The sequence below is a fragment of the Amphiura filiformis genome, chromosome 6 (genome assembly GCF_039555335.1).
Source record: "Amphiura filiformis chromosome 6, Afil_fr2py, whole genome shotgun sequence".
NCBI lineage: Eukaryota > Metazoa > Echinodermata > Ophiuroidea > Amphilepidida > Amphiuridae > Amphiura > Amphiura filiformis.
In genome coordinates this window covers 62301992-62327662 of record NC_092633.1, presented here as the reverse complement: position 1 = coordinate 62327662, position 25671 = coordinate 62301992, and the positions used below count along the sequence as shown (strand labels likewise).

The 25671-nt window shown below is 38.4% G+C and overlaps 1 protein-coding gene and 1 long non-coding RNA gene across 2 annotated transcripts in view; both read left to right on the top strand.

Moving 5' to 3' along the window:
• Positions 1 to 20755, top strand: part of LOC140154689 (uncharacterized) — a 34060-nt gene extending 13305 nt beyond the window's left edge. The window contains exons 3-13 of the mRNA XM_072177256.1: positions 12194 to 12364; positions 13395 to 13547; positions 13876 to 14010; positions 15037 to 15189; positions 15520 to 15690; positions 16664 to 16852; positions 17185 to 17355; positions 18366 to 18518; positions 18850 to 18966; positions 19995 to 20147; positions 20479 to 20755. Of these exons, the coding sequence (XP_072033357.1) occupies positions 12194 to 12364; positions 13395 to 13547; positions 13876 to 14010; positions 15037 to 15189; positions 15520 to 15690; positions 16664 to 16852; positions 17185 to 17355; positions 18366 to 18518; positions 18850 to 18966; positions 19995 to 20147; positions 20479 to 20653 (1741 nt within the window). The 3' untranslated portion in view covers positions 20654 to 20755. The remainder of the gene's footprint in view (positions 1 to 12193; positions 12365 to 13394; positions 13548 to 13875; positions 14011 to 15036; positions 15190 to 15519; positions 15691 to 16663; positions 16853 to 17184; positions 17356 to 18365; positions 18519 to 18849; positions 18967 to 19994; positions 20148 to 20478) is intronic.
• Positions 20756 to 21628: 873 nt separating this feature from the next.
• LOC140155776 (uncharacterized) lies at positions 21629 to 23342 on the top strand. The gene is made up of 3 exons (XR_011859426.1): positions 21629 to 21813; positions 22144 to 22314; positions 23208 to 23342. It is a non-coding gene; the product is annotated as an uncharacterized lncRNA (long non-coding RNA).
• The last annotated feature ends 2329 nt before the right edge of the window (positions 23343 to 25671 follow it).

Sequence of the window (25671 nt, the reverse complement as noted above, 5' to 3'; positions counted from 1 at the left end):
TATAGGGCAAGGACTACAACTACTGTACTGAAAATTCAGCAACTCAAAGCAAGTAGTTATTGATTTATTGATCAAATATTGGTTTTCCCTCATTTTTGACTGTAACTCCACAACTATTGTCTGTGCTGAAATAAAATTTCCAGTGCAGTAGTTGTAGTCCTTGCCCCTATAATAAACATATCTTACTTGTCCCCAATGCGCTATAACTTTTAGAAAAGTGCAAAAATAGGCAAAAATTGGCAGGGTGTAGTACCCCTTGCTGAAATAGGTTGCCCAATTTAAGCAATTATAACAGAAAAGTCAATATTGGCACGACAAAATTGGCAAGACACAATCATGATCAGACAATAGGTAGGTCAAATGTTGGCTGACATAAATTGGCTAATCAAAAATAGGTAGAGGCGTAGTCCCGCTGGCTTGTAAAGAGTCTAATTTGAAAAAGAGTTCATACAATGTAGACTCGGACATAATTGGTATAGAGAGTTCGTACAATATATGACGACTGAGACATAATTGGCATAAAGAGTTCATCATACTGTATGCTCAGACATAATAACAGCAACCTGAGGAAAGAACTCTCAGATGACAGCCTCTGTAGCAAGGACTGGTAGAACACTGTTAACCCCTTAGCTGGTAAGTCCACCAGAGTTGATATACCAGTGATTAAGGATGACCGTCAAGACTACAATACATCAAAAGACAAAGCTGAAACATTCTGTCAAACCTTTGCCGCTAAATGTCAGCTTGCCAGCGCAGAAGAATCTACTCCTGAAGTTCAGCATTCAACAACGTCCTCAATGGAAAAGATAGTCTTCAAAGTCAAAGATGTTAGGAAGCTTCTCGGGAATCTGCAACCAGATAAAGCTACTGTATTGACGAAATCCCTGCAAGAGTCCTGAAGGAGTGCAGTGCAGAACTTGCTAGACCACTCAGCCTGCTGTTTGAGCTTTGCTTCTCCAAGGGAGTTTTCCAATGGAAGACTGCATTTGGTCATTCCTGGTTAATAAAGTTCTTTGTATATGATACAAACAACTTTGTTAACCAGTTTACTATACCGATCCTGATGAATCTGTTCACTCATCTGTCATTCATGTGTACAAGAGAGATTCAAAATCTAATCCATCTATGTACTACCCCATCTCTCTGCTCTGCATCATCAGCAAGGTCATGGGGGCTGTTGTACATAACCAACTTCAGGAGTACCTCCTTGGAAACCAACTGATTTCAGATAAAAGTTTAAGGATTTATGCGGCAACACAGCACGGCTGACATCCTCGCCATTCTGACTCAAGGGTGGTCCAACTTCTTGGACAGAGGCAACGAAGTGCACCTGATTGCCCTGGACATCAAAGGAGCATTTGACAAGGTCTGGCATAATGGTCTTTGCTCGAAACTCATGGCAAAATGAGTATCCTGGATTAGGAGCTAGTCCAAGCTACCTGACAGATCGTTCCATCAAAGTTGTCCTATCTGGCCAGTCATCAAGTACTTCCTTCATCAATGCATCAGTTAAATTCCCCAAGGGGTCAATATTGGGCCCACTTTTGTTTTCATTGATGACCTGGGTGATGGGTGTGAAAACCATCTATACCTCTATACAGATGATTCCACCTTGTTTTGCAAGATTACATCTAGAGACAACCCTGAAGCTGTTACTGCTAGCCTGAACAGAGACCTGGAGAAAATGAGGATCTGGGCAGACAGATAGAAGGTGACATTCGAGCCATCAAAATGTAAGGCAATGACAATATCAAGAAAGAGGAATCTTTTTCTAGATCTTCTGATTGGTACTATACCACCAAACTGGCTGAGAAAGAGTCCTGAGAGTCACAGTTGACAGCAAGCTGACCTGGGCATATCTCTAACGTCTCATCCAGAGCTGGGCGCTCTGAGGAGAGTTGCAAACAAACTTGATGTGAGAGGCAGAGCAACCGTTTACAAGGCCCAAGTTCGCAGTGTGTGACGGAATACGCCTCACTGTCTTGGATGAGTGCCACCAATCTATGATTATTAGACTCTATCCAGAGGAAGGCCCTTCGAATCATAAGTGTGAACGAAGAGGAAGCGATTACAGAACTGAACATCACATCTCTCCAACAAAATGTCAGTCAAGTTGCCGCAGCAACAGTCCTCTACAAAATGCACATCAGTTTGTGCCCACCAGATCTGAAGGCACTGCTACCAAAGCCATTTGTAGTCAGAAGAGCTAGCCTCTCCATGCTTTGCCATGCTCTCACAGTAGCAGTTTCTAGAACTGGCAAGAAGCTTCATCCACACTGCAGTTCATGTTTGGAATAGCCTACCAGATGGAGTAGTCGGAAATGTAACTGATACGGCGCACCATCCTTCAAGAGCAGAGTGCATAAGCATCTTATTCCATGTGTCTGATGCTTAAGTTACGGTACCCCCACTCTTGTTGTACCTAAGCTGCTGTGAACCATTGATTGGCCCATGTGGTTGTCTTTTATAGTGCTTAGGTGCCTATATAAGTTCTTGACTTGTGTCACTCCTCATGGGCTATTGTTTACTATAGCATTTTATAAAAAAAAAAAATCCATGTAGGCACATAGCGAAGATGACGTTTTCGCTACAAGCCTTCATTGGATTGAATTGAGGTAATTAGCTAGAGTACATCATTATTTTCACTCTCCCTCTCATCTTCCATTATTTGATTGCTGTATGGGTTGACACATGGGTCAGTTTTGCAGGATCCACATCCAGCATGACATGCAGAAATGGTAGTCTGTATCTTCGTCAGCTGCAGCGAGGTGGGCAGTTTTTGCAATTACAGTGGATCATTTTGAGTAGGTTATCTGGGGCAGCCTTTATGTCAGACGTACAAGATCGGAACAATCTGGTCGCTGTCTATTTTCCTACTCAGTCCATGACATCCATACCATTGTCAGGCCACTCCAGGCCATAATCTGGCCCAGTAAACTCTGAGAATATGGTGGAGGATACAGTAGGCGGCAAACGTTCAGGAGTGACAAACGATTTTGCAGATGTTAATTTCTTGACAAATATGTTGTAGTGCAGGGTTGCAAGTGAACTCTCCCCATTGCTGCCAAACATAACAGCCATAGCTTTGCTACCAAAATCCTCAATGATCAATGAGTGATTTGCATCGAGAATGAAAGATATTTGCATCTGGTGCGATTTGGCATGATCAGAGCTTTAACCACCCTGAACATCTTCTGGTAATTAAGACACAGTTTAATGGTCCTTAACCTAGCTTGTAGTTCCGGGGATGGGGGCACTCAACTTTAGAAGTGACGGGTATGTGCCTACCGGCGTCGCGAAGTAGGGGCCTATCGGGTACAAAGCATTATTTTAAAAAAGGGGGTCATTGGGTACAAACAAAATAAAAGAGGGGGTCATTGGGTATAATTTTTTGAAAAAAGGGGGTCAATGAGTATAAGATTTCAAAAAAGGGTCATCGGGTAAAAAAAATTGAAAAAATGGAGCAAATTTTGAAAGTTTCGGCATAATTTTGAAAAAATTGAGCAAAATTTGAAAGTTTCGGCATCATATTTTGGCATTTTAATGACGCTATTCTAAGAACATTTAGAAAAATAGGGGGTCATTGGGTAGCCGCAACCAAAAAAAGGGGGTCATTGGGTAGCCGCAACTAAAAAAAGGGGTCATCGGGTATAGTCGACTTCAAAAGTGGGGGCACATACCGTTACTTCCAAAGTTGAGTGCCCCCCGCCCCCCGGGTTGTAGTTCAGACTTTCTTTTGTCAACCAAAATTATAGCTCTATCATGATAAGAAATAAGTAATTTATAGCAATTTTAAGGGTATTGGCGGCCATTTTGGGCGCCATCTTGAAAAAACCACTTTCCGAGAGCCCGATTTTTTAGGACTTTTTTCTGTTGTTTTAGAGGTCCAGTAGGACTAAAATCCGTTGGAAAACCTTTTGTTGCAATTTTTTTGACGTAACCCCCCTTATTTTCATATATTCCCCGTCTAATTAAAAACCATACTATCATATTTATCCATAATAATATCTGATACATTTATATTTCCTTCGGGGTCGTCAATTTCATCATTAATTCCAATATCACAATTTTCACTATTACTTATATTTGCATTTCTTTTAGAACAATTTATACACACATACACATCTGGCTTAAGTGACAAGATAGCTTTGCGGCTCATTTTCATACATTTCTTATGTACGTACTGTTTACAATATTTACATGAAAATACCTTGTGTTTATTTTGCATATTCTTGTGACAGGCAATACATTTAACTTGATTTGACATTTAAACAATCATACAATAAACAAAATAATAAATATATACATATATAATATTATCAGTGAAAGAACCTTTTATGTCGTGAAGTTCTTTGCACGAGCAACTCAAATTGAGTCTACAGTACCTTTTACGTATATAATGTAGGCGCATGCCCTTTTTTACGAGAATAAATTATTAATATTGAAGGCCTACAGATACTTTTCTTTTAAAAATGATTTCATTGTCATCAAAGAACAATACACACTATTATAAGTTAAGGGAGGTGTAATGAGCGAACCGTGGTTTGGATTCCAGAGGGAGGGTGTCTGTAAGAGGCACAGCCATCAGAAAATGAATAACTGAGATCGCGCGCCAAATAAACTTACTGCAGTAATTTTCCAAGTCTTTAAAAAAATAGGCATAGGTGTGAATCGAACCCGGCACCTTCCGGTTCTGAATCAACGGATAGTATCACTAAGCCAACTTCCTATCTGCACTAAAACCTGTGATATTAATTCTTGATAATGCTTAACGGAAAAAATCAATACTAATGTACGATGTCAATCAAAATCAAATAGAAGTCCCACAACTAAAGTAGCAATCGATAAACCTGCTCACTCAATCATCAAATAATCAATCGAAAAGTAAATAAATAAATAAATAAATAAATAAATAAATAAATAAATAAATAAATAAATAAATAAATAAATAAATAAATAAATAAATAAATAAATAAATAAATAAATAAATAAATAAATAAATAAATAAATAAATAAATAAATGTGTTCGTTCTCTCGAGCCCCAAAACGTCATTAAATAAATAAATAAATAAGCGCTCCAAAACCCCACGTTTGTCCTTTTTTATTTTATACACGTAACTAATTAGCACAAGTGCCTTTGCTGGTCTGTGTCTTTGTAGCTTTTGTTTACTGTATTTGAGTGATGAAATTATATTATTATTTTATATTAATATTTTATGTTATGTGCCAAACTTTTTTTTTGAATGCATTTCAAGATACCATCTTAAGATTATGTACCCTGAGAAATATTGTACTTTGCTTGAATCTGAATGCCTGTGTAATGTTGGATAGTAATTTTGCCTTTCAAAATCTTGGGCTCGCTTTTCCAATTCAGAATTGTCCACGTGTATATCTCCATCATTTGCATACTTATTGGGAAACAGGTGCATGCATCAATTGTAGCCCGTGCCAACCACATGATAATTGCTTTGAGTATAAGATTGACACGTGTAAAAATGTCTTTGTGGTCACTACTTCAGGTATTTTCACTTTGCATATGAATGACAATATCCTTGGTAGCCCAACCCACATGTGGGTTAATAAGTCGTGCGTGTTTTGTAGGTGTGTGGTTGACACGAACAATTGGGTCATTCACCTAAGTGTACATCATTTTATTATGAGATATTCATGGTTTAGGCTAACACAAACAGGTGATACTAACTTTCTTACGGGTGCTAAAAATAATTCTAGTGGTAGAATCTCAATGGGTATTTCCTATCCGAATACAAATGTGGCTTTTTTTAATTGTCATTCATCTTGTATTTATCATGAGCTCAAAATGCATATGTTTTTATTTTGTAATTTTGTTACGTGTATGTGTCATGAAGAAACGTTAAATACCCGCTTTTTAGGGGAACGCCAGACTTTAAGAACGCGTTTGGCTACAGTTGATTTTACTTTTGGCTTTAAAGTCAATCAGATGTACTATAAAAATGATCTTGTGTTATACTATGTTAAATACTTCGCCACAAAAACTAATAATATTATTATGAAATGTTACAACTGGTTAATTAGCAATGATCCGCAAGATCATGCTATTTCTATCAAATATTTGCATGTTTATAGTGAAGAGTTGATAGCGCACCCTCGGTGCCTAGTGGCTGTGTATTGTGTTCCAAGTACCTACATTTGCATAATCCTTGTAGAGTTGATGTCATTATTGTCATATAAAATACACCGGTTTGTTTATGTATCTTCAGATAATGCATACTTCGTGGAATTTTAGTCTTGGCTTCAGAGAACATGTATGTCTTAATTATTTGCATTTGAATGGATAAGTCGGGCGTTAGCATTTATTCAATGAACGCACGCGGCTTGGGGGATCAAAATAAGCGCAACCAGGTGTTTGCCTGGCTCAGAAACAGGGATGCTGATATTTTTTTTATTCAGGAAACTCATTCAACATCAGACATTGAACAAAAATGGATTGATGATTGGGGTAACAATAATGTTTATTTTTCGCATGGGACATCCAACAGTAGAGGTGTTTGCATTTTATTTAAAAATTCGTGCAATTTCCAAATTAATAAAATTTTTAACGACGATGAGGGCCGTGTCATTATTTTGGATCTTATTTTAAATGATAATAAAGTTACTCTTATTAATGTCTATGGGCCAAATAAGGATGACCCAAGTTTTTTTTTTTTTTTATTCATAGAAAATTGTCTGACTTTGACTGTGAATCAATTATCTGGGGAGGAGATTTCAATTGTGTCCTGGATGTTGTGTGGGACAAAAGAGGTGGTCGTGCTCATACCCATTTCAATTCTCAAAACAGAATTCATGATGTTATGAAAGATTACGATCTAATTGATATCTGGAGAAAGAGGAATCCTAATGTTTTCAGATATACTTGGCACTCCAACTCAAAGCCTCCTGTTCAATGTCGTTTGGACTTTTTTCTTGTTTCCTTCAATTTATTTTCTCAGATTGAAGACTGTCAAATTAACCCTGGGTTTAAAACAGATCACTCCTCCATCAGCCTTAATGTTGTAACAACAAGCGAGGCTAGAGGGCGCGGATTTTGGAAATTTAACACATCCTTGTTGCATGATAATGAATATGTTAATGTTGTGAAACAATGTATTAATGATATTGTTAATGATGATAGTAATAAGGAGTTGAATCCTAATATTTTATGGGATTTTGTGAAATGTCAAATAAGATCGAAGACAATAGAATATTCAGCCAAAATTTCCAGGAAACGCAAGATTCAGGAGGGCAATTTAATTACAAATCTAAATAATCTTGAAAAAAAATATAGTGATGAGCCTTCTGATGGTATTTTGAATGAGATTAAAGAATGTAAATCCCAACTTGATTCTTTTTATAAGATCAAAACAGAAGGCTGTATTGTTAGGTCCAGAGCCAATTGGGTTGAGCATGGTGAACGAAACTCCAAATATTTTATCAATTTGGAAAAAAGAAATCAAAAGCAGAAGGTCATCACTAAATTGGAATCAGATAACGGCCAAATCCACACTAAAGGTGCCGATATTCTTAATGAGGAAAAACAGTTTTATCAAAATTTGTATACCTCTTGTAATGCTCCGAATTTTGAACTCAATGACATTTTGGCAACGGATACTACTTTTTCAAAATTAGATGAGGATTCCCAAAAAGTGTGTGAGGGACTGGTCACTGTAAATGAATGTAAGGAAGCTTTAGTGTTAATGCCTAATAATAAGACTCCTGGCACAGACGGTTTCCCTACTGAATTTTATAAGTTTTTTTCAACGATATTGTTCACTTTCTTATCAACAGTTATAATTATTCTTTTGACAATGGAAGCCTTTCAATTGATCAACGTAGGGGAATAATTAACCTGATCCCGAAAAAAGATAAAGATCCGATCTACCTGAAAAATTGGAGGCCTATTTCATTACTCAATACTGATTATAAAATTATTACAAAATGTATTGCCCTTCGTTTAAAAAAGGTTTTGCCTAATATTATTCATAATGACCAGACAGGTTTCCTGAAAGGACGTTACATTGGTGAAAACATCAGGCTTGCCCTTGATGTTATTAATTATGTAAATGAAAATAATCTTGTTGGTATTATGTTTTTAATTGATTTTGAAAAGGCATTCGACAAACTTGAATGGTCCTTTGTGTTTAAGGCATTAAAATTGTTTAATTTTGGTGATGATTTGATTAATTGGGTGAAAGTTTTCTATACAGATATTACCTCGTGTGTTATGAACAATGGACATGCTTCAGATTTTTTTTAATTGTTTTGTGGACTTCGTCAAGGTTGTCCACTTAGTCCGCTGCTTTATATAATTAGTAGTGAGATTTTGAATTTGGCCATCAGAAATGATAATAGTGTTAAAGGTATCATGGTTGAGAATACTGAAATTATTATTAGTGCTTATGCGGATGATACCACTATTTACTTAAAGGATGTTGGCTCCTTCACAGAGTTGTTCACATTCTTGAGACTTTCCAAATTTACTCTGGCTTGAAAATTAACTTGGATAAATCTGAGTTACTCCCTTTAGGTTTGTTTAAGGATAATCCTCCTGATTTAAACAATGATGATTTACATTTTACTGCCAATCCTGTTCGTCTTTTGGGTGTAGTTTTTAGTTCTGATCTGAGCAATATTTTTGAATTAAATTTCGTTCCAAAACTTAAAAAACTCAAGGAAATCTTGCGAATTTGGTCGATGAGAGATTTAAGTCCAATTGGTAAAATTACAATTGTTAAATCCTTGGGTCTTTCTCAATTAATATTTCTGTTTTCTGTTTTACCTAAACCACCTGATAATTTTTTGAAGGAGGTTGACTCGATAATATTTAAATTTATTTGGTCAGGAAAACCAGATAAGCTCAGCAGAAAGTCCATCATTGGTGACTATGAGAAAGGGGGCCTCAAGATGGTTCACATTCCCTCAGTTATTAATGGGCTTAAAGTGGCTTGGGTTAAACGTCTCTTGGAAGTGAACAACAATGGTAAATGGAAATGTTTTTATATGTTTTATATGAAACAGATTGGTGGTAATCTTTTTTGGGAATGTAACACTAAACCAGAGGAGAAATGTATTAAGCTTATTAAGAATGTGTTTATTGGTGAAATTCTCAACGCTTGGTGTACAATTACTTATGATTCTCCTTCAAGTCATTTTAGACATCAAATATTATGGAATAATTCATCTATTGTTATCGCCCAAAACACTGTTTACAAAAAAGTCTGGCATGAGAAAGGTATTAAATTTATTTCTGATATTTTAAATGAAGATGATAGTTTTCTTCCCCTTGATATCTTGAAGACCAAGTATAATTTACAATGTAACTTTTTGGAATATTTTGCTCTAATCTATGCCATTCCAAATGTATGGATCAGAAGTGTCGAGAGGGGGAAGACTTGGGAACTGTTCAGAATGATCATGATGATATGCTTGCTCTTATCTGTTCCTCTAAGAAGGTCTGCAAATTGGTTCACAAAATTTGCGTTGACAAGTTGTTTAAGACGCCCAAAGCCGAGGCCAAATGGGCTGTCTTTTTTGATGATATGAATTTAAATTGGAACGATATTTACAGGATTCCCTTGTCTTCCTCCCTATCAACCAAACTTAGGTATTTTCAATTCAAAATTCTGCATAGAATTATAGGTATAAATGAAAATCTATTTAAATATGGTTATGTTGATTCAAATCTCTGTACTTTTTGTAATCAGGAGTTAGAAAATATCCCACATTTATTTTGGCAATGTGGTACTTCTGCTCAATTTTGGAAGAAGGTTCAAGATAATATCTTTAAAAAAAGAGTTACTCTTACCATGAAGGATGTTCTGATGGGCATATTAGATGTTGATTATTGTCATTATAATTGTGTTGTTCTCCAGGGGAAAAAGTTTATTTATAATGCAAGATGTAATAAAAATAAGCTGGACATACAAGGTTTTAAAGGTATGCTTAATAGTGTCGCCGAGACTGAAAAACACATTGCAAACAATAAAGGTAAAATGTATGAATGGAAAAAAAGATGGAACTCTATAAATATGTAATAACAGTTACTTTCATCAATGTAATATTATTGTAATTATTCTGTATAATTGTGGCTTTTATAACTATGTATAACTGAGATCATGTTTGATAAATAAATACACAGGGCACCTTGTGTGCTCTGTGGAAAGATAAAAAAAAATAAAAAAGAAAGAAAGAAAGAAAGAAAGAAAGAAAGAAAGAAAGAAAGAAAGAAAGAGAAAGAAAGAAAGAAAGAAAGAAAGAAAGAAAGAAAGAAAGAAAGAAAGAAAGAAAGAAAGAAAGAAAGAAAGAAAGAAAGAAAGAAAGAAAGAATACAAAAAGAAATAAATTAGTTTTTCTAGGCCCTACGCTGGAAAAATAAAGCAGCATAAGAAAAGTGACAGACGCACGGTTTCGAACAAGCGACGCTCAGAACAGCAACTAAGAAACCACAACGCCTTAGACCGCTCGGCCATAGAATCACACAGTCTATTCAATGTCAAAGAAATATATTAACCTTTAACGTTACGCAATATTGGCACATGACACGGGCACATGTCTGCGGGTAAAGATACTGCATGATAGAAAGGCGCATAAAGGGTCTATCCCTGAAGTTATACTAACCAAATGGTCAACCAATTCTTTGTATACCAGCTACAGTCAACATATAGAAAGAAGTATATTGTTTAGGCGTAGACGCAATCATCAATGCGGGAAGTATAAAACCATAGTGGCCACTCGTGCACTTGTTTGAGTCCACGGGTATTCCGAAACAGCCTTCAACCCTGAATTCAGAGGTCGATTTTGGGTTGTTACATGCAAACACAAACTAATTATATCATGAAAAAACCCACCAAGAGGACTACGATACTTATTCAGAGCCAATCTACATTCTGTTATTTACAAAAGCCAACGATCAAAGTAAAATGATAAAAGGAGCAAGACCAGATATCAACGTTAAATCACAGTAAGCCTAAAATCGCATCGAAAACGCCAAAATGCAGTCAAAAAATGTATAATATTACTAAATCACCAAAACGAATTGTAACGTAGGTATGCAGAAAAGAGTTGTATTAGCAATAACAAAGTATGTGCAAAAAGATTTGTCTTTGGCATGTCGCTTTTTTGAAATATCACCAAAAATATCAAATTTTGGAAAAACGCCCCAAAATTTAAAACAAACACGAACCTTCCAAAATAAATATATATTAGCACTCGGCGGCCCAGGCACTACCTGTCGCTGTGATTTGGGGTAACTCGTTGCTTCCCTTCTCCAGATACCTGTACTTCAAGGTCGCTCATACCCCATGCCTTAATACAATAGCTAGAATTCTTATAATAACTTGTCATAAAAAAAAGAAACTTTGTTAAACGAGTTTTCGATTTCATTCAAACATGCATGTTTCTTTTTAAGGAACGAAGGAAGTGTCAAGAGCGATGAAAGTGTCAAGAGCGAAGAAAGTGTCGAGAGCGAAGAAAGTGTCGAGAGCGAAGAAAGTGTCAAGAGCGATGAAAGTGTCAAGAGCGAAGAAAGTGTCGAGAGCAAAGAAAGTGTCGAGAGCGAAGAAAGTGTCAAGAGCGAAGAAAGTGTCGAGAGCGAAGAAAGTGTCGAGAGCGAAGAAAGTGTCGAGAGCGAAGAAAGTGTCAAGAGCGAAGAAAGTGTCGAGAGCGAAGAAAGTGTCAAGAGCGAAGAAAGTGTCAAGAGCGATGAAAGTGTCAAGAGCGAAGAAAGTGTCAAGAGCGATGAAAGTGTCAAGAGCGAAGAAAGTGTCGAGAGCGAACAAAGTTCCGAGAGCGAAGAAAGTCCAGAGAGTAGTGACGTTGTAGAACCAATAGCTAGAAGTCGGCGCAAGAGGTAAGCCACATAATTCGTTGTGATCAACGCATAATGCCGAATAGCAATAAACTATCAACCGTCTACTTCCACATGCCTGTGTATTATTTTGGTGGCAGTGGGGAGGGTGCCGTTTTTACAGTGAAAGCAGTTTTTTACACAGGCAATCGTGGTATTTTACAGCGTAATTTAAAAATGCAACAGTTTTCTAAGACACATCTCTTTATATGTAGTTATTGCTATTTTCATCATTTGTGGCAATTTTGATCAGAAGAGTTTTTGTTGCAGGACATTCAGAATCATTATGGTTTGAAATAAATCATAATAGCAACATGCATCTTTCTTTTTAAGGAACGAAGGAAGTGTCAAGCGCGATGAAAGTGTCGAGAGCGAAGAAGGTTCCGAGAGCGAAGAAAGTCCAGAGAGCGAAGAAAGTCCAGAGAGCGAAGAAAGTCCAGAGAGCGAAGAAAGTCCAGAGAGCGGTGACGTTGTAGAACCAATAGCTAGAAACCGGCGCAAGAGGTAAGCGACAAAATTCGTTGTGATCAACGCATAATGCCGAATAGCAATAAACTATCACCCGTCTACTTCCACATGCCTGTGTATTATTTTGGTGGCAGTGGGGAGGGTACCGTTTTTACAGTCAAAGCCGTTTTTTTACACAGGCTATCGTGGTATTTTACAACGTGATTTAAAAATGCAACATTTGTCTAAGACACATCTCTTTATATGTAGGTATTGCTCTTTTCACCAGTTGTGACAATTCTGATCAGAAGAGTTTTTGTTGCAGGGCATTCAGAATAATTATGGCTTGAAATAAATTATAATAGCAACATGCAACTTTCTTATTTAAGGAGTGAAGGAAGTATCAAGAGCGATAAAAGTTCCGAGAGCGAAGAAAGTGTCGAGAGCGAAGAAAGTGTCGAGAGCGAAAAAAGTGTCAAGAGCGATGAAAGTGTCAAGAGCGAAGAAAGTGTCGAGAGCGAAGAAAGTGTCGAGAGCGAAGAAAGTGTCAAGAGCGAAGAAAGTGTCGAGAGCGAAGAAAGTGTCAAGAGCGAAGAAAGTGTCAAGAGCGATGAAAGTGTCAAGAGCGAAGAAAGTGTCAAGAGCGATGAAAGTGTCAAGAGCGAAGAAAGTGTCGAGAGCGAACAAAGTTCCGAGAGCGAAGAAAGTCCAGAGAGTAGTGACGTTGTAGAACCAATAGCTAGAAGTCGGCGCAAGAGGTAAGCCACATAATTCGTTGTGATCAACGCATAATGCCGAATAGCAATAAACTATCAACCGTCTACTTCCACATGCCTGTGTATTATTTTGGTGACAGTGAGGAGGTTACCGTTTTTACAGTGAAAGCAGTTTTTACACAGGCAATCGTGGTATTTTACAGCGTAATTTAAAAATGCAACAGTTTTCTAAGACACATCTCTTTATATGTAGTTATTGCTCTTTTCATCATTTGTGGCAATTTTGATCAGAAGAGTTTTTGTTGCAGGACATTCAGAATCATTATGGTTTGAAATAAATCATAATAGCAACATGCATCTTTCTTTTTAAGGAACGAAGGAAGTGTCAAGCGCGATGAAAGTATCGAGAGCGAAGAAAGTCCAGAGAGCGAAGAAAGTCCAGAGAGCGAAGAAAGTCCAGAGAGCGAAGAAAGTCCAGAGAGCGGTGACGTTGTAGAACCAATAGCTAGAAACCGGCGCAAGAAGTAAGCGACATAATTCGTTGTGATCAACGCATAATGCCGAATAGCAATAAACTATCACCCATCTACTTCCACATGCCTGTGTATTATTTTGGTGGCAGTGGGGAGGGTACCGTTTTACAGTGAAAGCAGTTTTTACACAGGCAATCGTGGTATTTTACAGCGTAATTTAAAAATGCAACAGTTTTCTAAGACACATCTCTTTATATGTAGTTATTGCTCTTTTCATCATTTGTGGCAATTTTGATCAGAAGAGTTTTTGTTGCAGGACATTCAGAATCATTATGGTTTGAAATAAATCATAATAGCAACATGCATCTTTCTTTTCAAGGAACGAAGGAAGTGTCAAGCGCGATGAAAGTGTCGAGAGCGAAGAAAGTCCAGAGAGCGAAGAAAGTCCAGAGAGCGAAGAAAGTCCAGAGAGCGGTGACGTTGTAGAACCAATAGCTAGAAACCGGCGCAAGAGGTAAGCGACATAATTCGTTGTGATCAACGCATAATGCCGAATAGCAATAAACTATCACCCGTCTACTTCCACATGCCTGTGTATTATTTTGGTGGCAGTGGGGAGGGTACCGTTTTTACAGTCAAAGCCGTTTTTTACACAGGCTATCGTGGTATTTTACAACGTGATTTAAAAATGCAACATTTGTCTAAGACACATCTCTTTATATGTAGGTATTGCTCTTTTCACCAGTTGTGACAATTCTGATCAGAAGAGTTTTTGTTGCAGGGCATTCAGAATAATTATGGCTTGAAATAAATTATAATAGCAACATGCAACTTTCTTATTTAAGGAGTGAAGGAAGTATCAAGAGCGATAAAAGTTCCGAGAGCGAAGAAAGTGTCGAGAGCGAAGAAAGTGTCGAGAGCGAAAAAAGTGTCAAGAGCGATGAAAGTGTCAAGAGCGAAGAAAGTGTCGAGAGCGAAGAAAGTGTCGAGAGCGAAGAAAGTGTCAAGAGCGAAGAAAGTGTCGAGAGCGAAGAAAGTGTCAAGAGCGAAGAAAGTGTCAAGAGCGATGAAAGTGTCAAGAGCGAAGAAAGTGTCAAGAGCGATGAAAGTGTCAAGAGCGAAGAAAGTGTCGAGAGCGAACAAAGTTCCGAGAGCGAAGAAAGTCCAGAGAGTAGTGACGTTGTAGAACCAATAGCTAGAAGTCGGCGCAAGAGGTAAGCCACATAATTCGTTGTGATCAACGCATAATGCCGAATAGCAATAAACTATCAACCGTCTACTTCCACATGCCTGTGTATTATTTTGGTGACAGTGAGGAGGTTACCGTTTTTACAGTGAAAGCAGTTTACACAGGCAATCGTGGTATTTTACAGCGTAATTTAAAAATGCAACAGTTTTCTAAGACACATCTCTTTATATGTAGTTATTGCTCTTTTCATCATTTGTGGCAATTTTGATCAGAAGAGTTTTTGTTGCAGGACATTCAGAATCATTATGGTTTGAAATAAATCATAATAGCAACATGCATCTTTCTTTTAAGGAACGAAGGAAGTGTCAAGCGCGATGAAAGTATCGAGAGCGAAGAAAGTTCCGAGAGCGAAGAAAGTCCAGAGAGCGAAGAAAGTCCAGAGAGCGAAGAAAGTCCAGAGAGCGGTGACGTTGTAGAACCAATAGCTAGAAACCGGCGCAAGAAGTAAGCGACATAATTCGTTGTGATCAACGCATAATGCCGAATAGCAATAAACTATCACCCATCTACTTCCACATGCCTGTGTATTATTTTGGTGGCAGTGGGGGAGGGTACCGTTTTTACAGTGAAAGCAGTTTTTTACACAGGTAATCGTGGTATTTTACAGCGTAGTTTAAAAATGCAACAGTTTTCTAAGACACATCTCTTTATATGTAGTTATTGCTCTTTTCATCATTTGTGGCAATTTTGATCAGAAGAGTTTTTGTTGCAGGACATTCAGAATCATTATGGTTTGAAATAAATCATAATAGCAACATGCATCTTTCTTTTAAGGAACGAAGGAAGTGTCAAGCGCGATGAAAGTGTCGAGAGCGAAGAAAGTTCCGAGAGCGAAGAAAGTCCAGAGAGCGAAGAAAGTCCAGAGAGCGAAGAAAGTCCAGAGAGCGAAGAAAGTCCAGAGAGCGGTGACGTTGTAGAACCAATAGCTAGAAACCGGCGCAAGAGGTAAGCGACATAATTCGTTGTGATCAACGCATAATGCCGAATAGCAATAAACTATCACCCGTCTACTTCCACATGCCTGTGTATTATTTTGGTGGCAGTGGGGAGGGTACCGTTTTACAGTCAAAGCCGTTTTTTACAGGCTATCGTGGTATTTTACAACGTGATTTAAAAATGCAACATTTGTCTAAGACACATCTCTTTATATGTAGGTATTGCTCTTTTCACCAGTTGTGACAATTCTGATCAGAAGAGTTTTTGTTGCAGGGCATTCAGAATAATTATGGCTTGAAATAAATTATAATAGCAACATGCAACTTTCTTATTTAAGGAGTAAAGGAAGTATCAAGAGCGATAAAAGTTCCGAGAGCGAAGAAAGTGTCGAGAGCGAAGAAAGTGTCGAGAGCGAAGAAAGTGTCGAGAGCGAAGAAAGTGTCAAGAGCGAAGAAAGTGTCGAGAGCGAAGAAAGTGTCAAGAGCGAAGAAAGTGTCAAGAGCGATGAAAGTGTCAAGAGCGAAGAAAGTGTCAAGAGCGATGAAAGTGTCAAGAGCGAAGAAAGTGTCGAGAGCGAACAAAGTTCCGAGAGCGAAGAAAGTCCAGAGAGTAGTGACGTTGTAGAACCAATAGCTAGAAGTCGGCGCAAGAGGTAAGCCACATAATTCGTTGTGATCAACGCATAATGCCGAATAGCAATAAACTATCAACCGTCTACTTCCACATGCCTGTGTATTATTTTGGTGACAGTGAGGAGGTTACCGTTTTTACAGTGAAAGCAGTTTTTACACAGGCAATCGTGGTATTTTACAGCGTAATTTAAAAATGCAACAGTTTTCTAAGACACATCTCTTTATATGTAGTTATTGCTCTTTTCATCATTTGTGGCAATTTTGATCAGAAGAGTTTTTTGTTGCAGGACATTCAGAATCATTATGGTTTGAAATAAATCATAATAGCAACATGCATCTTTCTTTTTAAGGAACGAAGGAAGTGTCAAGCGCGATGAAAGTGTCGAGAGCGAAGAAAGTTCCGAGAACGAAGAAAGTCCAGAGAGCGAAGAAAGTCCAGAGAGCGAAGAAAGTCCAGAGAGCGAAGAAAGTCCAGAGAGCGAAGAAAGTCCAGAGAGCGGTGACGTTGTAGAACCAATAGCTAGAAACCGGCGCAAGAGGTAAGCGACATAATTCGTTGTGATCAACGCATAATGCCGAATAGCAATAAACTATCACCCGACTACTTCCACATGCCTGTGTATTATTTTGGTGGCAGTGGGGGAGGGTACCGTTTTTTACAGTGAAAGCAGTTTTTTACACAGGCAATCGTGGTATTTTACAGCGTAATTTAAAAATGCAACAGTTTTCTAAGACACATCTCTTTATATGTAGTTATTGCTCTTTTCATCATTTGTGGCAATTTTGTTCAGAAGAGTTTTTGTTGCAGGACATTCAGAATCATTATGGTTTGAAATAAATCATAATAGCAACATGCATCTTTCTTTTTAAGGAACGAAGGAAGTGTCAAGCGCGATGAAAGTGTCGAGAGCGAAGAAGGTTCCGAGAGCGAAGAAAGTCCAGAGAGCGAAGAAAGTCCAGAGAGCGAAGAAAGTCCAGAGAGCGAAGAAAGTCCAGAGAGCGGTGACGTTGTAGAACCAATAGCTAGAAACCGGCGCAAGAGGTAAGCGACAAAATTCGTTGTGATCAACGCATAATGCCGAATAGCAATAAACTATCACCCGTCTACTTCCACATGCCTGTGTATTATTTTGGTGGCAGTGGGGAGGGTACCGTTTTTACAGTCAAAGCCGTTTTTTACACAGGCTATCGTGGTATTTTACAACGTGATTTAAAATGCAACATTTGTCTAAGACACATCTCTTTATATGTAGGTATTGCTCTTTTCACCAGTTGGGACAATTCTGATCAGAAGAGTTTTTGTTGCAGGGCATTCAGAATAATTATGGCTTGAAATAAATTATAATAGCAACATGCAACTTTCTTATTTAAGGAGTGAAGGAAGTATCAAGAGGGATAAAAGTTCCGAGAGCGAAGAAAGTGTCGAGAGCGAAGAAAGTGTCAAGAGCGATGAAAGTGTCAAGAGCGAAGAAAGTGTCGAGAGCGAAGAAAGTGTCGAGAGCAAAGAAAGTGTCAAGAGCGAAGAAAGTGTCGAGAGCGAAGAAAGTGTCAAGAGCGAAGAAAGTGTCAAGAGCGATGAAAGTGTCAAGAGCGAAGAAAGTGTCAAGAGCGATGAAAGTGTCAAGAGCGAAGAAAGTGTCGAGAGCGAACAAAGTTCCGAGAGCGAAGAAAGTCCAGAGAGTAGTGATGTTGTAGAACCAATAGCTAGAAGTCGGCGCAAGAGGTAAGCCACATAATTCGTTGTGATCAACGCATAATGCCGAATAGCAATAAACTATCAACCGTCTACTTCCACATGCCTGTGTATTATTTTGGTGACAGTGAGGAGGTTACCGTTTTTACAGTGAAAGCAGTTTTTACACAGGCAATCGTGGTATTTTACAGCGTAATTTAAAAATGCAACAGTTTTCTAAGACACATCTCTTTATATGTAGTTATTGCTCTTTTCATCATTTGTGGCAATTTTGATCAGAAGAGTTTTTGTTGCAGGACATTCAGAATCATTATGGTTTGAAATAAATCATAATAGCAACATGCATCTTTCTTTTTAAGGAACGAAGGAAGTGTCAAGCGCGATGAAAGTATCGAGAGCGAAGAAAGTCCAGAGAGCGAAGAAAGTCCAGAGAGCGAAGAAAGTCCAGAGAGCGAAGAAAGTCCAGAGAGCGGTGACGTTGTAGAACCAATAGCTAGAAACCGGCGCAAGAAGTAAGCGACATAATTCGTTGTGATCAACGCATAATGCCGAATAGCAATAAACTATCACCCATCTACTTCCACATGCCTGTGTATTATTTTGGTGGCAGTGGGGGAGGGTACCGTTTTCACAGTGAAAGCAGTTTTTTACACAGGCAATCGTGGTATTTTACAGCGTAATTTAAAAATGCAACAGTTTTCTAAGACACATCTCTTTATATGTAGTTATTGCTCTTTTCATCATTTGTGGCAATTTTGATCAGAAGAGTTTTTGTTGCAGGACATTCAGAATCATTATGGTTTGAAATAAATCATAATAGCAACATGCATCTTTCTTTTTAAGGAACGAAGGAAGTGTCAAGCGCGATGAAAGTGTCGAGAGCGAAGAAAGTCCAGAGAGCGAAGAAAGTCCAGAGAGCGGTGACGTTGTAGAACCAATAGCTAGAAACCGGCGCAAGAGGTAAGCGACATAATTCGTTGTGATCAACGCATAATGCCGAATAGCAATAAACTATCACCCGTCTACTTCCACATGCCTGTGTATTATTTTGGTGGCAGTGGGGAGGGTACCGTTTTTACAGTCAAAGCCGTTTTTTACACAGGCTATCGTGGTATTTTACAACGTGATTTAAAAATGCAACATTTGTCTAAGACACATCTCTATTATGTAGGTATTGCTCTTTTCACCAGTTGTGACAATTCTGATCAGAAGAGTTTTTGTTGTAGGGCATTCAGAATAATTATGGCTTGAAATAAATTATAATAGCAACATGCAACTTTCTTATTTAAGGAGTGAAGGAAGTATCAAGAGCGATAAAAGTTCCGAGAGCGAAGAAAGTGTCGAGAGCGAAGAAAGTGTCGAGAGCGAAAAAAGTGTCAAGAGCGATGAAAGTGTCAAGAGCGAAGAAAGTGTCGAGAGCGAAGAAAGTGTCGAGAGCGAAGAAAGTGTCAAGAGCGAAGAAAGTGTCGAGAGCGAAGAAAGTGTCAAGAGCGAAGAAAGTGTCAAGAGCGATGAAAGTGTCAAGAGCGAAGAAAGTGTCAAGAGCGATGAAAGTGTCAAGAGCGAAGAAAGTGTCGAGAGCGAACAAAGTTCCGAGAGCGAAGAAAGTCCAGAGAGTAGTGACGTTGTAGAACCAATAGCTAGAAGTCGGCGCAAGAGGTAAGCCACATAATTCGTTGTGATCAACGCATAATGCCGAATAGCAATAAACTATCAACCGTCTACTTCCACATGCCTGTGTATTATTTTGGTGACAGTGAGGAGGTTACCGTTTTTACAGTGAAAGCAGTTTTTACACAGGCAATCGTGGTATTTTACAGCGTAATTTAAAAATGCAACAGTTTTCTAAGACACATCTCTTTATATGTAGTTATTGCTCTTTTCATCATTTGTGGCAATTTTGATCAGAAGAGTTTTTGTTGCAGGACATTCAGAATCATTATGGTTTGAAATAAATCATAATAGCAACATGCATCTTTCTTTTTTAGGAACGAAGGAAGTGTCAAGCGCGATGAAAGTATCGAGAGCGAAGAAAGTTCCGAGAGCGAAGAAAGTCCAGAGAGCGAAGAAAGTCCAGAGAGCGAAGAAAGTCCAGAGAGCGGTGACGTTGTAGAACCAATAGCTAGAAACCGGCGCAAGAAGTAAGCGACATAATTCGTTGTGATCAACGCATAATGCCGAATAGCAATAAACTATCACCCATCTACTTCCACATGCCTGTGTATTATTTTGGTGGCAGTGGGGGAGGGTACCGTTTTTACAGTGAAAGCAGTTTTTTACACAGGCAATCGTGGTATTTTACAGCGTAGTTTAAAAATGCAACAGTTTTCTAAGACACATCTCTTTATATGTAGTTATTGCTCTTTTCATCATTTGTGGCAATTTTGATCAGAAGAGTTTTTGTTGCAGGACATTCAGAATCATTATGGTTTGAAATAAATCATAATAGCAACATGCATCTTTCTTTTTAAGGAACGAAGGAAGTGTCAAGCGCGATGAAAGTGTCGAGAGCGAAGAAAGTTCCGAGAGCGAAGAAAGTCCAGAGAGCGAAGAAAGTCCAGAGAGCGAAGAAAGTCCAGAGAGCGAAGAAAGTCCAGAGAGCGGTGACGTTGTAGAACCAATAGCTAGAAACCGGCGCAAGAGGTAAGCGACATAATTCGTTGTGATCAACGCATAATGCCGAATAGCAATAAACTATCACCCGTCTACTTCCACATGCCTGTGTATTATTTTGGTGGCAGTGGGGAGGGTACCGTTTTTACAGTCAAAGCCGTTTTTTACACAGGTTATCTTGGTATTTTACAACGTGATTTAAAAATGCAACATTTGTCTAAGACACATCTCTTTATATGTAGGTATTGCTCTTTTCACCAGTTGTGACAATTCTGATCAGAAGAGTTTTTGTTGCAGGGCATTCAGAATAATTATGGCTTGAAATAAATTATAATAGCAACATGCAACTTTCTTATTTAAGGAGTAAAGGAAGTATCAAGAGCGATAAAAGTTCCGAGAGCGAAGAAAGTGTCGAGAGCGAAGAAAGTGTCGAGAGCGAAGAAAGTGTCGAGAGCGAAGAAAGTGTCAAGAGCGAAGAAAGTGTCGAGAGCGAAGAAAGTGTCAAGAGCGAAGAAAGTGTCAAGAGCGATGAAAGTGTCAAGAGCGAAGAAAGTGTCAAGAGCGATGAAAGTGTCAAGAGCGAAGAAAGTGTCGAGAGCGAACAAAGTTCCGAGAGCGAAGAAAGTCCAGAGAGTAGTGACGTTGTAGAACCAATAGCTAGAAGTCGGCGCAAGAGGTAAGCCACATAATTCGTTGTGATCAACGCATAATGCCGAATAGCAATAAACTATCAACCGTCTACTTCCACATGCCTGTGTATTATTTTGGTGACAGTGAGGAGGTTACCGTTTTTACAGTGAAAGCAGTTTTTACACAGGCAATCGTGGTATTTTACAGCGTAATTTAAAAATGCAACAGTTTTCTAAGACACATCTCTTTATATGTAGTTATTGCTCTTTTCATCATTTGTGGCAATTTTGATCAGAAGAGTTTTTGTTGCAGGACATTCAGAATCATTATGGTTTGAAATAAATCATAATAGCAACATGCATCTTTCATTTTAAGGAACGAAGGAAGTGTCAAGCGCGATGAAAGTGTCGAGAGCGAAGAAAGTTCCGAGAGCGAAGAAAGTCCAGAGAGCGAAGAAAGTCCAGAGAGCGAAGAAAGTCCAGAGAGCGAAGAAAGTCCAGAGAGCGAAGAAAGTCCAGAGAGCGGTGACGTTGTAGAACCAATAGCTAGAAACCGGCGCAAGAGGTAAGCGACATAATTCGTTGTGATCAACGCATAATGCCGAATAGCAATAAACTATCACCCGACTACTTCCACATGCCTGTGTATTATTTTGGTGGCAGTGGGGAGGGTGCCGTTTTTACAGTGAAAGCAGTTTTTTACACAGGCAATCGTGGTATTTTACAGCGTAATTTAAAAATGCAACAGTTTTCTAAGACACATCTCTTTATATGTAGTTATTGCTCTTTTCATCATTTGTGGCAATTTTGTTCAGAAGAGTTTTTGTTGCAGGACATTCAGAATCATTATGGTTTGAAATAAATCATAATAGCAACATGCATCTTTCTTTTTAAGGAACGAAGGAAGTGTCAAGCGCGATGAAAGTGTCGAGAGCGAAGAAAGTTCCGAGAGCGAAGAAAGTCCAGAGAGCGAAGAAAGTCCAGAGAGCGAAGAAAGTCCAGAGAGCGAAGAAAGTCCAGAGAGCGGTGACGTTGTAGAACCAATAGCTAGAAACCGGCGCAAGAGGTAAGCGACATAATTCGTTGTGATCAACGCATAATGCCGAATAGCAATTAACTATCACCCGTCTACTTCCACATGCCTGTGTATTATTTTGGTGGCAGTGGGGAGGGTACTGTTTTTACAGTCAAAGCCGTTTTTTACACAGGCTATCGTGGTATTTTACAACGTGATTTAAAAATGCAACATTTGTCTAAGACACATCTCTTTATATGTAGGTATTGCTCTTTTCACCAGTTGTGACAATTCTGATCAGAAGAGTTTTTGTTGCAGGGCATTCAGAATAATTATGGCTTGAAATAAATTATAATAGCAACATGCAACTTTCTTATTTAAGGAGTGAAGGAAGTATCAAGAGCGATAAAAGTTCCGAGAGCGAAGAAAGTGTCGAGAGCGAAGAAAGTGTCGCACCATGCTACAGGCCGATCTACGGTTCAGGGCCGCCATGTATCTTTTAAATAAAAGAATCAAAGATGCTCCGATTTCGATCAAGGTGTTCTGTTCTCAAATTATTCCATAATATATATAAGTAGAACAATGTTTCTGATTGTTTAGACATATAACAACAGTTCGCACAAACCATGTTTTGGAATTTTCAGATTTGTTCACATGGCAACCAGGGTGCAGCCAATTGTGGTATTTCACAGCGTCGTTTAAAAACGCAACATTTATTGCTATTTCACAAGCTGTGCCAATTTTGATCAGAGGAGTTTTTGTTGACAAAAGCTCGTGCATGAATCATCACGACTTGAAATAAATAACAACATACAACTTTCTTTTTTTAAGGAGGGACAGGAGTTGTCCGACATACGAGATAGTTAATGCATTCAATACGTTGAAGTGTAACGCTAAATGACAACACCTGTCGACTTTGATATTGTTTATTGCCTCTTTTTCAGAGATAATAACAAAGCAAAAAATAACAGTTCCAAGAGTAACGAAAGTTCCGAGAGCGAAGAAAGTTCTGAGAGCGGCGACAGTCCAGAGAGCGAAGGAAGTGACGTCGTAGAACCAATAGCTTGAAACCTGCGAAAGAGGTTAGTGACATAATTCGTTGTGATCATCGCACATCGCATATCAATCAACTATCAATCGTCTATTTCCACATCCCTGTATATTATTTTGAGGGGGCGGGGTGGGGGAGGGGGCGTTTTTACAGGTAAAAGCCGTTTTACGCAGCCGTAGCCAGTCACGTTTGACCTGTTTGACCTGTTCTTCTATTTGACCTTTACATTTAAATTGCTCTAACCTTAGATTATTAATACACAGATTGGTATTTTCCATGCCTGTGCCCTCTAAGCGTACTCGAATTCAGCTGACGCCGGTACAGCGTACAGACCTGGCGACATCGCTTATCTTACGCGCGAAGTTTCTTTTGTGTACGCTCGCGCTGTTTGCGCTATTTTTGAGTTTGCTCACGCGGTACCTGACTTAGCGTCGATCCCCTGAGGCAGCATGCCATGTTTCCGCGGTATGGCTCTAACACTCACATGCTTTACCATTGTCTCACATGTCTCGTGAAATTGATGGGGTCAAAGGTCACACAGAGCTCAAAAACACGATTTCAACTAAAATGCTATTTCTCAAACGCGACTCTCCATTAGTAAATAACCCGGTAAAAATTAAGTCACTTAGCTTAATTCATGTAGTTTCAGTACCAGTGTTTAATAGGCAAATCGACAATAATACATTAATGTTTTTCTTACTGTTACTTTATTAAACCTGAACTGAATGGCTGTTACATTTCTTTCTTTTTTGTAGGGAAATTCATCCTCTGCTGGAGTAAATCGAAGAAGAAGACACGATTAGATCAAGATTGATAATCAATATTATATTTAGTTCTTTTATTTCTTGCGATTATGATCATAACAAATTAATACGAAAAGAATGTTTCTAGGCGTTTCCTTTTACAATTCGAACAAGATTCTTTTGATAAGAGGAACTATATAAAGCCATAATGTACCCTCTTTTAATGCGAAATTGATGAGTATTTTTCAAACCTCATTTTTGGCAAGTTTGTAATGTTAACACATATTCCAAATTACATCTGCGCGTATGGAATCTATAGATGGCGGATACCTTCAAAATACGTCTAAGATAATACACCTAACCTTAGACGTGGCGTCTAAGATGCAATCTTAGACGTCTAAGAATTTTGCGGTAGACTTAAATCAACGAATCACAGGACCAGGAATGTCAAACAGCCAATCATCTTAAGCGTATTCAATTATTGACCAATAAAATCTTAGACGCCTAAGATTTTACACGCCTAAGATGGACGGTATCACCAATGTGATATCTCGCAAAAGCACATTGGAAGACTGGCATTACAGATACCATGCGCATAGTCGATCATATAAAAGTACAGTGGGATAATCAGTTCAGTTCAGTTGCCGCCCCATTTTGTATCAGGTACATGTAGTAGAACAAGTTGACAAAATTACACGACCGCCAACCATGCCAACACAGCCTGCAACATCAGCTACACCTGGGTCTGGCTAACAACCGGGTCAACAACAACAGGCGCCAGTGACAAGTGACACCGGCCTAAACAGCGTCCGTCGTACGTTTTGATCGAATTTGCGATAACGTCCATCACGGTAAATGGTCAATCTTGGACGTGTAAGAAAAATCTTAGACGTGTAAAATCTTAGGCGTCTAAGATTTCATTGACCAATAATTTAATACGCCTAAGATGATTGGTTGTATGGGATTTTATCTTAAAAGACGTCTAAGATGCATCTTAGACGCCAAAGGTTAGGCGTATTATCTTAGGCGTATTTAGAATGTTTCCGCCATCCATAAATGTTAGACGTGTAAGGTTAGGCGACAAGATTCTGCGAAGTCCCTTCTGACAAGACAAACTACATTTATTCAAATTTGATTTTTGGGGGTCATGTTTCACAAGAATACAATTATTACTTTTTTAAATGCCAAGTCAGTCTTATCACATTTGATGAGAATATCCGATTCATTTTGAAAAGAAATCTGTTATATCCTCATCTGAAAATTATCTATTTAAAATGAGTAGATCGTTTTAAGAGTGCACACGGTTTTAATTGTTTGACAAATTCTATTGTTCTTGAAAATGTCCTGGAAAAAAATATTTGTACATAACAGTGAAGAGGTTTTTTGTTTATATAAATTGACCAAAATTGCATATATTTTGATAATACTTATTCAAGTTTAGAAAGGAATCTAGTCATAGATAATGTAGATGTTTCTTTCATATCTTAAAAACATGACCGTATTGTCAAATAAACAATAACAACTATGATGTGTCTGAGTTCATTTTGTAATAGTCTTCATACTTTTTTTTTTTATCTTTTGACATAGTATGTCAGGCAAAATGCCTTTTATTCA